Source organism: Arachis hypogaea, chromosome 2 (genome assembly GCF_003086295.3).
Source record: "Arachis hypogaea cultivar Tifrunner chromosome 2, arahy.Tifrunner.gnm2.J5K5, whole genome shotgun sequence".
In the NCBI taxonomy this organism is placed as follows: Eukaryota; Viridiplantae; Streptophyta; class Magnoliopsida; order Fabales; family Fabaceae; genus Arachis; species Arachis hypogaea.
This window is the reverse complement of record NC_092037.1, coordinates 42362468-42377944: the sequence shown is the minus strand read 5'-3', so window position 1 is coordinate 42377944 and position 15477 is coordinate 42362468. Positions and strand designations below refer to the sequence as shown.

The following is a 15477-nucleotide window of genomic DNA, read 5'->3' as shown; positions in this document are numbered from 1 at the left end:
TTGGTTAGACTCAGTAGTCCCTGATCACCAAATAAGTACGATGTTGTTCAATATAAAGTCAAAAGAAAGCAATTAAATCAACTTTGCTGTAACAGGCTAACAGCCAACTACCATATTCATATCTCAACGACAAAGATACACATCAAACTTTCATAATAAGCAGTTTTCTAGACTCAACCACAGACGTGTCCTATCTAGAATGAAACAAACTAAAAGGCCAAAGTCCAGAGAACACCAATATAGATGAATATCAATCATGCAATTAATAACTTGCACAGAACTAACGCAAGTACGCAACCCTTTTGAAGGTTTGGATAAAATAAATTAAAAATAAATCAAAATCGAAAGAGATGCATTTGTCACATTACAAGAAAACAAAACATGGCCAATAAACCTAGTCCTCCATATTTTGTTGGATACGAAAACTTTCCTATGAGCCTATCATTTATATCCAAGGAAATATAAGCCAAAACACTAGTTTTAAGAGCTGGGAAGATTTTCCTTGAATAACCGCGGAAGAATTTCATGAGCACCTATGTCCAAACCATCCGGATCCCTGAGAAATAAATAGCTAACACAAATTAGATTTTTCAATTTAAAAGGTTATATTATATAACCAAAAGCAAACTTTCAGGGCGCACTGCAAAGTTCCCATACTAATAATTCTAAGAAGAAATTAGATGAATAGAACCAGCCTAGCAAGTTCCCTGATCAAGTACGTGTTTGGATTCTTCGAAAAGGCAATAGACAAAATTTAGGTAATAAATCTTTAAGCATAACGCTATGATGAAAGCGAAACCAATTTATGTTATTTATCAGGAATCACTTGGAAGATTCTCAATGAGAAGGTTCCACAATTATTCAACATTTTTTACCAATACAGTTACCATTCAAAAAATAGGTACATTGGATGATCTTCCTTCTACAAGATTTGAAAAGTTAATTGATACTTCTCTACTTCATGCACATTGAAAGGTTAACAAAATTTATACTTCCTTTGGAGATGTAAGAAAGTAAATGGACTAGAAGGGGGAAAATCTCCAGAAGGGGTAAAAAATTTCAAATTTCGTTTTCTTTGGTACATAAATATTTTAATAGCTAATTAGCAAATGCTCCAGAAAATTGAATGCATATAGTGAATGAAGGTTAAAATACATTCCATCATTTGCATGTAAGAGAGTGGAGGAAGAGAAACCTGCACAACGTCTGTCCCTTTTCATTGGAACTTGGAATAAACCAGAGCTTTCGTAGAGAAGGTGTCTCAAATTGAACAAAGAAGCCATCATTTTGCGCATGTTTCCACTTCCTTGATCCTTGGCCTTTCCAGACCTGCTCACATAGTGACACATAATGTCATTAGCGGATTGACCATATTCAGACCCCATTATTCTAATTGAAAAGAAATCAATCATAATCACAAAAATTAATCAAACAAATTGAACTCAGTTTGAGATGATTTGAAGAGGAATATTGGCCACATGAATTCCCTAAATGCTCAAAATAATATAATAAGATGGCAGTGACATGAATGCACCCCAGGCCACTAGTAAAAGGTCCGCATAGTCCGGGATTTTATCCGGACCTTGAACTTGAAAGACCACAAGCGTTTTCTTTTCTGTTTTTCCTTTTCCGTTTATTTTAATGACATTTAAGGGAAACATTCATTAAGTTGAAACAAGTTGATTACATTCTCTAATGACCAGATTTTTTATATCTCTTGGACGCACTTCCAACTAAATAAAACAAACATGAAAACAAGCTAAGAGGGCCTATTTGGTTGGCTCCTCTCGTTGTATGACTAAATCGAAGAATGAAGTCTGCTTGCTATCTCTTTGCAATCAATCACCAATAACACTTGCCAAAATGTTACGACTATCTGGTGTTGTGTTTTCATTCATTGAATTGAAAAATTATTCATAGCATGCTAGGAATATGAACATGACTAAGGTCCAGCGCAAACACATCCAATAAAGAGGCACCTGTATACTAAGGAAAACTAGCAAAAGCATTTTAAAAGAAAATTTTGATGTAAATATCCTTTCCGAAAACTTAATTTTTAACAGAACATGATGGCATAGTTTAGTCTATGTAACTGGCCCCACTAAGAACGAAAGGATATCCACTCTGTAGTTGCATTAATTGCACACTCAGCAATTTAAGCACTTAGATTGGAAGAATCAAATGAGAAGAAAGATGAGGAAGGAAAGGCAAGCATAAACTTAGTCCACAACCAAAATACTTTTTGTCTCAACCAACACGAGCAGTTTAAAGTTGGCCACATGCCCAAATAAATTATTTCCCTGAGATACCATTTCTATCTCAAATGTGATCTCCCTAAAAAGTAGGATATTTGATTCCAATAAAATTTTCCAATTAACAACAATTTATTAGCGTGTTACTTTTTCTGCCAAAGATAATTCATCCCCACCACATTTAGCGCCTTACTAAATCAAAATTTACCTGTGGATAAGCAATGATGCTTTTAGGAGTCACTAAGCAGGCTGCTTTGGAGAAAGACTCCTCAGCATACTGTCTAAGATACAAAAAGCAATTGCCATGAGTATGTGGTGATTCAAATGCCTGGCAAGTCACGTAAGACAAGAGTGAGATTAAAATCCTGAATATCATACTGAGAAGTTTATTAATTTCCTTTTAATGATCACTTGCCAATAAAAAGTGTATGCATCACATTAAGCCTATAGTCTATGAAAGAATACAACCAATAAATGAAAGCGAACCACCACAAAACCAAGTCAATCCAAAATAGAAACTCAATAAGATTCATAAAGATATAACCTTGTCAATATTCACAATTGGGGCATATTTATCCGTCTGTGTCTTTTCCTTATCAAGAAGAAAGTAAACTCTAGCATCCAGTTTAGAGGTCTCATGCCATGATTTTACAGCAGTTTCCATGGTCTCAACAAGGAATGTAAACATGTCCTTCCAGCACTCTTCAGATCCATATTTTCCAGACTGCATGGGAAATATCTCAATTCTCATTTGGGGAATTTAAAATTATGCAGATGTGTATGGGAAATAAATTTAACCACGTTATAAATATCAATATAATGGAATCAATATTAAAGCAAACAATACAGAACATCTCAGAAGAGAGAAGAAAAACTACCGATCAATAGAGTAAATGTGAGAATTAGAATTCTCATTGGAATTGAAATTATTAACTTTTGTTTGTTCCAAAACATGGAAAAGAATTCAATTCTTGAATGAATTCTGTTTCTTAGCTTTCCACACAAGCTCTAAAACTTTCAAGTGGAATTAATAGCTATGTCTACACATAAAACTAGAGCATAAAAAGGATGAAGAAAGTGAAGTTTTAGCCATGGAAGAAGATAATATGGACAGGTGGAAGAGTTACTTTAGCTAGGTCTCAATGAAGGACAAAGACTCTCAATGGCTAAACGCTAGGGAAAGGGACCTAAAGTTATACCCTATAGTTTCTGGAATTTAGTGAGGAGGATGGATAAGCAGTGGAACACTGATGTATTGGATTGTCTAAGAGAAACATAGAGATTGGGTTGCACCAACGGTCAACATCTAGTCTCTATCTTTTAGGTTGAACTTAGATGTGCATATTGAACGTATCCAGGAATGAGCGCCAAGGTGCATACCTGTTGTATATGATATCATGATATGCTCATTCTTAGAAAAGCAAGAGAGAAATTAAATTGGAAATTAGTGCTGTAGAAAAATATTTGAAGCACCTACTTTTTGTTAAAAGAGAAGTAAAATGGAGTATACAATATACAAGTTTAGCAAATGGTGCACTAATTCTATCTTAGAGATGAAAATTTGAAGACCGTAACAAACACAAATCAAACAGCTTAACTATCTTGAGTCTATCTACAAAATGATGAGGACATAACATAGAGAATTCAAGGTTGGCCTTTGAAATGGAGGAGTACTTTGGGTTTGTTTGTTATAGAAAATACCGTTCAATGTCAAGGAAAAATTTTAAAGCAGATCTACGATGTTGCGTGGGATTCAATTTCTGACACTAAAAAGCCAAAAGGTGAAATTCTTGCAGGGTAAGAATGTTATGTTGGATAAGTAGCAGTGTTTTTAAATTGTGACCATGGCAGCACCATGGCGGTGTTTAGGCTAACCGCCATCTTAAGTGTGTGGTGTTGTGGAAATGGCATTGGACAAATGATGGCCAGATCGGCGGTGGCGCCGTTGTGGTCCAATACAGATATGGTGGAGATGGCATGTCTTATTGGAATTTCTTTTAAATTAGAGGGTCTTTTGGTCATTTTAATACCCCTAAGCCTAACATTTGTAAGACAAACTCCTCTCTACTCTCTGTTGTTCACTCCCCTCCTCCTCCATTGCTTGACTAAGACAAAGAATTGGGATGCTGACAGCATCACCACCAACAGCATTGTCACCGTTCTGCAGAGGAAGTCCACGATGACAAAGCAATAGAACGTGACAGAGTCACAGAACATTGACAATGATGGCACCATGGCCTGCAGAGGAACACAACAATGTCGAACGTTGTTCCTGAATCTGCTTCTCTATGGTGCTTCCTTTTTCTCTTTATATTTTGACCCTCAAGATTTTGTTTATCCATTCTAAACCCTTTTCTCTATTCTAAGCCCTCTATCATTTTTTCTGTTCTAAACACTCAAATTACTTCTGCTGCAGCTTAGCTATATTAATATTTTGTCAATTTGATATTAGTTTTAATCTTTAATATTGATTATTATAACATGGATAAATAGTTTTACATTATGATAATAAAGTATTAGTAGTTAGTGGTTTAGATATTATTTTTATCTTCTAGTAGTTTTATTTATATTTTCTAGATTATTTTAGTATTTATTTGCATACAGTTTATATATCTTTTTAATGTATCCGACATTTGCCAAAATAGTATCAGCTATAACCTCATGCCGGTATTTTACGCTTCCACCATGAGTAGCCATCAGCCATCAAAAACTATGATTAGTAGACGCATTAAATAAGATGCATTTAAAAAATAATGCAACATAGAAAGATGGGGTGGCATCTATGCCTAGTGAGGCAAGCTTGGTATTTTGTGGTTTCAAGGAATTTTGTTAATACTTTTCAGTGTTATTATGGTGTTTCAATCTTCAGGCTGTTTACAGATTTTAGCAATCTTGGATTACTTGGTTTGGCTATCAGACTGGGTTAAACTTAGCTACACTCATATTCTTAAGCTTGAATTAACAATAGAAGCTGGTCCAAAAGATCAGTTTTTTCCTCTTCAGTGCATTTGACATTTGTCTCATTATCTTCTCTCCTCTTCCCACCTGCCCCCTAAACCCCAACCTTAAAAACAAAACAGATGTTCCTTTTTCATTGTCCTTCCCTCATACCTTTTCTAAATCATATAAATTGATTAATGTAATAGACACACTAACAAACCACAGGACAATTGAAAACTCATACTAATAGTACAAGATTACATGGATACTAACCAATTCAGGTTTCAATGCTTGTAAATGTTTGGCCATGTCGACATTAGATCTCATGTTCTCCACTTCTTGAGCTCGCTTACCTTCCCTTACTAGTTGGTTTATCCTCTTTATCTTTTTTGTTACTTCTTGACTTTGCGGGTTATACTGCAAAGCTATCTCAAAGGCAGCCAATGCCTACAAATATGTAAAGAAGCAAAAGCATTAGTAACAACCAAAAAAAAATGGTTTGGTTTATGAAATGGTAAGGGAAAAGGCAATCATAAGCTTACATCATCATATCGCTTCATGGCTTCTAATATACTCCCCTTCCTGAAATATCCCTGCATGTAGCATAGCTCGCAAACTTGTTACAATTTTACAAGGGTCAGACACTCTTAACATTAAGAAGATTAGCTAAAAGTTTACCTTTTCCCATTCTGGTTTTAATTTTATTGTCATCTCAGCATCATCAAGAGCTTTGTTGAGCTTATCCAATTGCAGCAATGCTGCAGCACGATTACTGGCAGACAATGTAAGACAACACATCGGACACAATATTTATGCATTAAGTTTGACATAAAATAATAAGAAAGAAGAGAACAGTATCTTCTACATATAGTCATATACACTTATAGAATGGCATATATTAGTAATTATCCCGAGCTATGTGCAATCTAGCAATAGGTATGAGCTGAAGCTAAAATTCGTTGTTTGCGCCGCTAAAGCACATCCAAACATCTAATGAAGGTCAAGCAAGAAAAAGGATATTGGAGACTAGACCCATATTTTATGTCCCCATTTCAGGATGTACAGAAAAAGTCTTGCAACCTTTACAACCAAAAGAGTCTCTGTATGTACTATCTGGATTTCTGACATACTAACAACCAAAAATGGGTCAACATCACTAGTCACACAACTGAGATGCACAGGGCAATGACTTAACCAACACAAAGGTCTCGCCTAACAGCTGCCAAAAGTGGAATTCAGAAACTCAGGTCACAAACTAACAGAATAACTTCAACCAAAAGTTCATAACTTACAACAATCGAAGAAACACAACTAACATAAGGGGAAGCCCTGTGCACAAGCATCTGCATTAACACAGGGTCAGGGAAGAGCCACACCCAAAGGGTGTAACATACGGGATACAGCCCAAAATTACATTGGGTGCTTCCACTGGATTGAACCCGTGACCTGAAGGGCTCACGCAGAGACATCTCAACAGTTACTATAAGGCTCCCATTCAGAAACACAACTAACAAAAAACACTAAATTAAATACAGAAAGAGAAGACGGAGAGAGAGAGAGAAAAAGGGCGGGGGGGGGGGGGGAGCAAAACAGAAACTCACTTCCTATTCAGTTTTCATTTCTCAGAACAAGGGCACAGAGGAAACCAGAATATTTCATCACAATGCAAAGGCAGAATTTGAAATCCCAACGATTGAAATAAAAAGTAAACAAATAAAAAAGGCATCATTTTGAGAAATTAAGTAACAAAAAGTAGAGACTAGTAATAAGAGAAGGGAGGGGAGGACCTATAAAGAGTAGGGCTTGAAGGGTCCTGCTTAATGGCTTGAGTGTAGAGTGCGGCAGCTTTGAGGTACTTGCCTGACTTGAAGAACTCGTTGCCCTGATCCTTCAGAGACATCTCCGAACTCGATCCGCCTTCTCTTTCCGCCATTAGTGGATGGATGAACCCTTTCAACCTTTTTCACTCACTCACGCACTGTCTGCTGCCCCCAATGCTTTGCGATTTTCCTTCCTTTTTCTCCTTTCCCTTTTCAAATTTTTTCTCTTATTTTTCCCACCTACTTTTAACTCAAAATCAAAATTGCAATCCAGACTGCAAACATCGCTATGGGGTTTTACTAAGATGTTTGTTCCTTCCAGTTCCAGCCACCTCCTCTTGGTTCTTTTTTGGTGTATATATAGTAGCAAGAATTCTTTTTTTTTTTTTTCTTTTTAGGTACACGATGACAAGATCTGTCTTAAGACTCTTAGATGATGCTAATTCGATTTAGGGTTTAAAGTTTGGGAGCCACTCACATAGCATAATGATTAAATCTAGTTTAATATGGCCGGTTTTTTACCAAAATCAACGATCCGGATCGGTTTATATAAACTGAACCGGATCATGCTTAAATTTGTTTTTTTATTCGAAAATCCAATTCCTTTTTTTTTGTCCTTCTCTCATTTTTATTATGCTTGAGTTCTCATTTCTCTCATTGGGATTTGGTTAGGTGGTTCTGACACTCAAGTTCTTTCTTGCTCTCATCTTCAATCTCTTTTACTGTCTCTGGTCTCGTACTCAAGTTCGTCGTTACTCTCTGGGTCGTCAGTCGCCACCATTTTGAATTCAGTCATGCTTGTCATCGTGGGCGACAGAAGCAGTAGATCCCAGAACTGGTCATCATTGTTGCTTCCTCACCTTCTATGTAATTTTTTTTCTTTTTTGAATTTCTTTGTTTTTCGAAGAACTGAGACTTTGATATTTCTATGTTTTCATAAGGACATTGATATTTTTTGCGGTGTTCAAAGCATAGGTCTCTCTAATTTTCTTATAATCAGTCTATAGTCAATACATTATCAAAGTCATATTTTTACTATATGGTTTTTTTAAGATATGTTACTTGTTCGTCTGCTCGAACGTCAGGTGGGTCGGGTTGAACTGGTACTGCAGCAAAGCCTTGAAGGGGTTAGGGCCTGGGCGCGAAATGGGATGATGGTTGAATTCCGGAAGAGGTCGCTTGCCTGGATCAATGGAGCGACGATGTGGTGGGGCCACCTGCAAGGACTCCGATGCTCAAGTCAGTATACGTATAAAAGGCGGCGATTTAGGGTTAGAATAGGTGATGTACTTCTGGGAAGGGTAGGTCCCTCCCCCTTTATAGTTCGTACTTGGGTAGGCCCCATATGGCCAGGCCCACCTGCCAGGAAGCTTCTGCTAGCTATCCAGGTTCCACGTGGAGGAGGAGGTGACGTGCGGGTCACCTCCTGGCTCAGGTCGATTGACCCATCGAGTCGACTATTCATGCCTGGACCCAGGCCGCTGGTGGGTTAGGCCGGAACAGTGCCCCCAACGTGCAAGCTATGGGCATAGAAGCTCGTAGTTGGCGCATTTAATCTACTTGCTTCTGCCTCGATCAAGCTCTCCTGGGGTCAGGAGTCCGTGATGGAGTCCATGCCCCAATGCACGAGTTTTCCTCTTCTGTTACAGGAAGCGTCGCCTTGATTCCTGTGTCGAGCATTAAATGCTCATTATGGCTTATTTGAAATTTAGGGGAAAAGCCTATTTTGTTCCTGACTTTTTGCGCTTCCCACTGACAGTTACTATTCCGCATTCCCCCCTTTCGCTCCTTATTTCTTCATTCACTATATTCACTGATTCCGTCATTCTCTTCTTTCTTGATTCAATTGGCGCAAGGCCTTCCTGCTGCATTTCCCTGGGGTTCATTTCTCTTCTTTCCTCAATTTTCTGGTAAGTTTCAATTAGCTTCATCTTTTTATGAACGATTATTGTTCTGCTTTTATTTTTTCCATCACCGCTGCATTCCTTTTTCATTGTTAATGGTTGCTCTTCTTTGGGTTGAGCATGCCATTGTTAGGTAGATTACAGGGGGTTCCATTAGGAAAATTGATTTTTACCTCTAATTGATCACAGATTAGTGTACAATAGAGACGTAGCAGAACGTAGCAATAATCTTCGTCTCCTCTGATTTTCTGACCTCAGCTCCTGAGTTTAACTTTAAGTGGTGCCCTCACTGTAGGTATGACTGATAAACCCCATTTGTAGGGTTTATCTTGTATTGATTTTAGGGATTTTATCACCTTTTACCCACATTTATTCAATGAAATAGCATGGTTTTATAACTTCTCCTTTAATTGTGCTTAAGAGTGAAAACATGCTTTTTAGGTCTTAAAATAGCTAAATCTAATTCACATTGATTCCATTAGATGCCTTGATATATTTGTTAAGTGATTTAAGGTTTAGGAGGCAAAGATTGGATCAAGAGAATGAAGAAAGAAAGCATGAAAAGTTGGAGAACTCATGAAGAAATGAAAGAATCGGAAAGCTGTCAAGCCGACCTCTTCGCACTTAAACAACCATAACTTGAGCTACAGAGGTCCAAATGATGCAGTTCTAGTTGGGTTAGAAAGCTAACATCCGGGGCTTCGAAACGATATAAAATTTGCCATAGTTGCTACACGTATGGTGGTGCGTACGCGCATAGTACGCGCATGCGACGTTGCTGCCACCTGGTTCACTTAAAGCAAAACGTGGCCAGCGATTTTAGAAGCCTTGTGGGCCCAATCCAACTCATTTCTGATGCTATTTAAGCCAAGGATTGAAGGGGGAATGAACATACTTTCATACTTTAGAAGTTAGTCACCATTAGTCATAGTTTAGTTTTAGAAGTAGTTTCTAGAGAGAGAAGCTCTCACTTCTCTCTAGAATTAGGATTAGGATTAGGTTTAGTTCTTAGATCTAGATTTTAATTCATCTTCTTCTACTTCTATCTTCTCAATTCCTTGTTGTTAGATTCATTCTTCTTCCACTCTTTTATTGTAATTTCCTTTATGTTGTTCTTATACTTTGTTGTAGATCTACTATTGTTCCTTCCATTTTCTTTCAATTCAATAAGAGGTAATTCATAATAATTGTTCTTCTTTGCTTTTCTATTGTTGATCTCTTGCCTTTGTAGTTAGATCTCTCTTTAATTCTTGCAATTTATGTTGTTTACTTTTATTGCCTTTTATGTGTTTGTTGAAATGTCTCTTTTAGTTTTAGTGTAGATTTTGTTCCTCTTCGCCTAGGTAGAGTAATTAGTGACACTTGAGTTATCTAATTCCTTTGTTGATTGGTAATTGGAGAGATTGCTAATTGGTTTGGAGTACACTAAAGCTAGTCTTTCCTTGGGAGTTGGCTAGGACTTGTGGCTCAAGTCAATTCATCCACTTGACTTTCCTTTATTTAGTAAGGGTTGACTAAGTGGTAGCAATGGACAATTCTCATCACAATTGAGAAGGATAACTAGGATAGAACTTCTAATTTTCATACCTTGCCAAGAGCCTTTTATAGTTGTTAGTTTACTTTCTTGCCATTTATCTTTCATGTTTCTTATTAAAACCCCAAAATAACTCACAACCAATAACAAGACACTTTATTGTAATTCCTAGGGAGAACGACCCGAGGTTCAATACTTCGGTTTATAAATTTTAGGGGTTTGTTTTAGTGACAAACAACTTTTTGTATGAAAGGATTATTGCTTAGTTTAGAAACTATACTTCGATGAGATTTTATTTGAGAAATTCTAAACCGTCAAAAATCCAATCATCAATGACGCAGCGCCCCATCCCAAGAGCTCTCGTAGATCGTTATTCTTGGGTCACCTCTGACGTTAAGGATACGGCTTCCAAGATAACACTCAAGGAGCTCTAGGAATTCCATAACTCCGATCTACTGTGTGGAGGCAGTCCCGAGTAGGAACACTATGAGGCATTCGTTTCTGGAAATCGGGAACACATTTGTCATATAAACATGGATAATCCCCGGGTGGCCGATTGGATAGGGGTGTACAAGCCCATGTTCACCAACTTGGGGGTTCGGTTCCCCTTCTTTCCCTTTGTCATCTCTCTTCTGAACCGGTGTGATGTGGCGCCATTACAGTTGCACCCAAACAGCTGGGCATCCATCCGCTGTTTCGATATGGTGTGCGACTATTGATCACGAAATTAATGTATCACTACAAAAAAATTTTTGGCAAGTATAACGAATAGTCGTCAAGTTAAAACTCACAATAGAGTGAGGTCGAATCCCACAGAGATTAACGAATTAAACAAACAATAGTTGATTGATTATTCTAGTTAGACAAGCATAATTGGATGATGAGCAACAAGAAATGGAAATGACATAAAAGTAAAGAAAAGCAATAAAGTGCAAGAAAGTAAATGGCATAAATGTAAAGTACAAGAAAGCAAAGTGTTGGAAAGTAAATGACCATAAAGTAAATAAGATAGAAAAGATAAAATAAACATTGGGATCAAGAGATATTACATTCTCTGGATTAATTTATTTCATCTCATCTTCAATCATGCAACTCATTGACCTCTTGACAATCATGAGTGATTGAGTCCCAATTCCTTGGTAACTCAATCTCCCCAATCTTGATCAATAGCCAATTTCTTGGTCTAGTTGCTCATGAAGAGAGATGAAACTTGTTCCCTGATTATACCACACATCTTCATGGATCCAAGTAATGGGTAGATCTAGCGTCACAATTATCTAATCCCAAAACCCAAATCCACTCAATGTGAGAAAGGATTTCAAGCATGGTTTATAATTCCTCTTCCAAGGTTCACATAAAACCCAAGTTCATTCAATCTCTTTTCAAGATGATTGAATGCTAGAATGAAGAACAAAATTCTTTCTAGTAAATCAAAGAAAGATGAATAGAAGAAGAAGAATAAAAATAATCAATCCATCAAATGGAAATAGAGCTCTCTTTCCCAATAGAAAGAGCTAGTGATTCATAACTAAAATATTTAGAAGTAAGAAAGTGAAAGAGGAGAGAAGTGTGGGTGAGAAGAGGGAGTTCAAAGACCCCTCCTCCAATTGTGTCCAGAATAATCCCCTCAATGTGTGTATGGTGGTCCTATTTATAGCTATCCTAAATTACAAACTCAAATGAAATTAAAAGCAAATTACAATAAATGAAAATGAATTATTCTAGATGCTTCTTGTGGTCTTGATTGGTTGGCAATTGTGGCTTGAATCAGAGTTGGAGTGGGCTTGGTTGAAAGTTTGAGGCTGCAGGGAGAAATTGGCATGCCACTCCCATTGGAAATTGCTCCTAAGAGTGAGACCCATCTTGCAACGCTAGAAGAATGGACATGTTTCGGCCCAAAAATGAATGTCAACTATAGAGTATTATATATTGCTAGAAATCCCTGGATGTCAGCTTTCTAATGCTGCTGGAATCATCTCATTTGGACCTCTATAGCTCAAGTTATGCTCATTTGAAGGTGAAGAGGTCAGTTTGTCAAATACCCCAGCGTGCCATACCCATTCTTGGCGTACCACACCCCTTGTGAAAGTAAAACTGGCGTGTCATGCCCAAGTTTGGCGTGCCACGCCCACTGGCACGCCCATAGACACGCCCAGATTGTGACGCTAAAAGAATGGTCTTTTTCACCTCCATATTTAACGTCCACTATAAAATGTTATATATCATTAGAAAGCTCTAGATGTCACCTTTCCAACTCCACAAACAGTGCATCATTTAGACCTCTACAACTCAAGTTATGTTCCTTTGAAGATAAAGAGGTCAGGTTGTATCTTTGCAGGGATGTGTTGTACTTCTTATGTTTTTGGGGTCAATATCTTGCTCAATTCTAGTGTCCACTATAAAGTGTTATATATGGTTGGAAAGCTATGAATGTCTACTTTTTAATGGCACTAGAACCCTTTCATTTGGCACTTTGTAGCTCAAAATATGTTCATTTGAATGGAGAGGTCAGGCTGGCATATGCCTCGACATGCCACGCCCGGACTGACGTGCCACACCCATGTAGCTATTCAATCTTCTTGCTAGAATGTTGACTGGCGTGCACGCCCAAAACACCAAGTGGCACACCCTCTTTGAGATCTTAACTTCACAAGCTTGGCGTATCACGCCCAGAGCACCAAGTGGCACGCCCATTGATGAGAGTTGGCTTCACAAGCTTGGTGTGCCACGCCCAGAGCACCAAGTGGCACGCCCATAGTGATGCAACACGCCCATAGTAATGCAACTTCCTACCTTCTCTAAAATTTAGATCTGGCATACCACGCCTTCTTTGGCACACCCAAAATTTCCTCTTTTCTTCTTTTGGGCTTGTTTTGTGCTTTTTGCTTCTTTTTCCACCATTTTCTACAAAGTTAAACAATTCAAAGAAATCAAAGAAATATACAACTTAAGCATAAAAATACTCAATAATTAAACATAATGAATTAAATTTTGATATGAAAAAGCATAGAAAACATAACATGATGCGCAGTCATCACAACACCAAACTTAAACTTTGCTTGTCCTCAAGCAAACAAAGAATCATGCAATAAATTTTTGACAAACCAAAGTGAGAAGAGTAGCAATTTTTATGTTCATAGTTGGCTAGTTTCTTATGCATGCTACAATCACAAAAGAAATTCAAATGATTGATGCTTCTATCTAGCTCATTTCATGAAATCGTTTTCTTTATGTTCCTACCTTGAAACAAGTTTTTTATTTTTTCTTAGCTTAGCTTTTTGGTGCTTTGCACCGTTTGTTGAAAGCAAAGCTACGACTCTAAATGCTTTGTTCTCAAGTATTATCACTTGATACATAAGCACCACAAGCATTTAATTAGAGGACTCTTTAACCTCATTTTGTTTATTGTCTTTATTTCTCTAATCATTTATGCTCAGAGCCTTGAGTTTTGAGGGAGTGCTTTGCACCTGAGCCTAGCCTTGACTATAAATGTTTTATTTTCATGCTTTTTGCTTGATACATAAACACCATAAGTACTTGACAAATGAATTGTCATTGGTACTCAAAGCCTTCAACTTTCTCATTCTTTCCCTTTCTTTCTTGCCTTATTTGCATTTGCTTCTTCAAATTCTTTATGATTTCAAAAATTTCATAAAATGTCCTAGATGAAAATTTCAATTAAAAAAATCAAAATGTAATTGAGCAACAATAGTCATGCTAGCTTCCCAATACTTATATGCTTGATGAGCGGATATTTTATGCGGCATTCTCATTCCCTACTGAGAACGTGTGATTTATTCTCACCCCAAAATCTTTCACCCTTTTAGTGATACAGGTTCGAATATTCAATAAATGTTGCAGATGATTAGTAGATTTACCTGTGATTCCTGTTTTTTTTATAGAGTTCCCTCGCCCTTGTTGCTTTAGCTTTATTTTATCCAGAGGGATATGTATTATATTCAAGTTTTATATTGAATTTAATTGTTATAGCATCTATTATTATTAATAATTATGTGATTATTGTTTGAAGATCTTTGATATATGACTTTAATTACTAAAAAACAATTTCTGGAATTTTCTTAAAACTGAAATGCATATCGACGTAAAGGCTCAATATTAAATAGATAATAAAAGAAAACAGGTTAGTAACTCCTTACTTTTGGTACGATCATGACAACTAAAAGTTAGGGTGTTACATTATGGTATCAGAATAGTTCGTTCTTGTTAGAGCCTTGGGAATGGACTGACTATGTTTCATTGCATACTCTGAGTGTCTGTCATGCTTAGTGACTTGTTCTGATAATAAGAGTTTAGATTTTATATGCATGACTGTCTGTTGAGTAATGCTGTTAGCTTACCATTGCATTCCTCTTGGTATTAAGTCTGGCCAACTTAATACTAATGATTTATGTATATAGGAACACTAATGGGTTGTCATGGACAAAATAGAGGTAATAGGTAACACATGTTGCGGGGTTTGGGAAATGTTAGAGGTTGCATCTCGAGGTTACTTGGTTGCGTATCTTGTTCTTTCATGGTTTACTTTGAAATCCTTGTTTCAGATTTCTTTCTTGAAAAATACCTTGATTCCTCTCCAACCCTGTCTTTTATGCATATGCATTCTCGATGATCTTAACTGCATATGCCAGCTTAGATTCTTTGTTCTTCTACCTTTCTTGAATGTGATTGTTTCTCTTATTTCAAGTCCTACCTCTAAAGTGTATCTTTACTTGATTGTGTTCTTCGATGTTTGCTTGTATCCTTTTGGGTAAATTCGAGATTAGTATAGTACCACGTGCAATCTTTAGGTATAGCGAGCGATGTGTTAGTTCTTTGGTATGCGTTTTGTGGATGCGAAAAGTAAAGGCTGTGAGTTTGCGACGTCATAGGAAAATGTGGAGTTTGATTCACGCAAAAGAGTTTGCGGATGTTGGACATGTTACCATATTGGGTTGTGAGGTGATGGTGATGTTGAAAATTCTCGGAAGATTTATTTGACAAAGTGTGGATGGGAATAATGAGGTTAC

At 37.1% G+C, this 15477-nt stretch overlaps 1 protein-coding gene across 3 annotated transcripts; it reads right to left on the bottom strand.

Annotated features, from left to right (window-relative positions):
- Positions 1–240: 240 nt before the first annotated feature.
- Positions 241–7488, bottom strand: LOC112743568 (uncharacterized). Of its 3 annotated transcripts, none has more exons than XM_025792835.3 (8): positions 6980–7488; positions 5871–5964; positions 5735–5785; positions 5466–5639; positions 2797–2976; positions 2461–2580; positions 1196–1329; positions 241–556 (listed from the first exon to the last, which is right to left on the bottom strand). In XM_025792835.3, the coding sequence occupies exons 1-8, from the start codon at positions 7123–7125 to the stop codon at positions 481–483; spliced, it is 975 nt and encodes a 324-aa protein (XP_025648620.1). In that variant the 5' UTR covers positions 7126–7488; the 3' UTR covers positions 241–480. The 3 variants fall into 3 exon arrangements, with proteins under 3 accessions (XP_025648620.1, XP_072073356.1, XP_072073360.1); XM_072217255.1 differs by having other exon boundaries at positions 2461–2529; XM_072217259.1 differs by having other exon boundaries at positions 5871–5950; positions 7053–7342.
- Between the last annotated feature and the right edge of the window lie 7989 nt (positions 7489–15477).

What these genes read in the sequence shown, in the direction of transcription:
- LOC112743568 (XM_025792835.3), bottom strand. Translation starts at nt 7,125, where the DNA reads ATGGCGGAAAGAGAAGGCGGATCGAGTTCGGAGATGTCTCTGAAGGAT. An exon ending in AAGCATTGAAACCTGAATTG is followed by an intron (nt 2,977 to 5,465) that starts GTTAGTATCCAT and finishes TTTCCCATGCAG; the next exon opens with TCTGGAAAATATGGATCTGA. An exon ending in CAATTGTGAATATTGACAAG is followed by an intron (nt 2,581 to 2,796) that starts GTTATATCTTTA and finishes GTGACTTGCCAG; the next exon opens with GCATTTGAATCACCACATAC.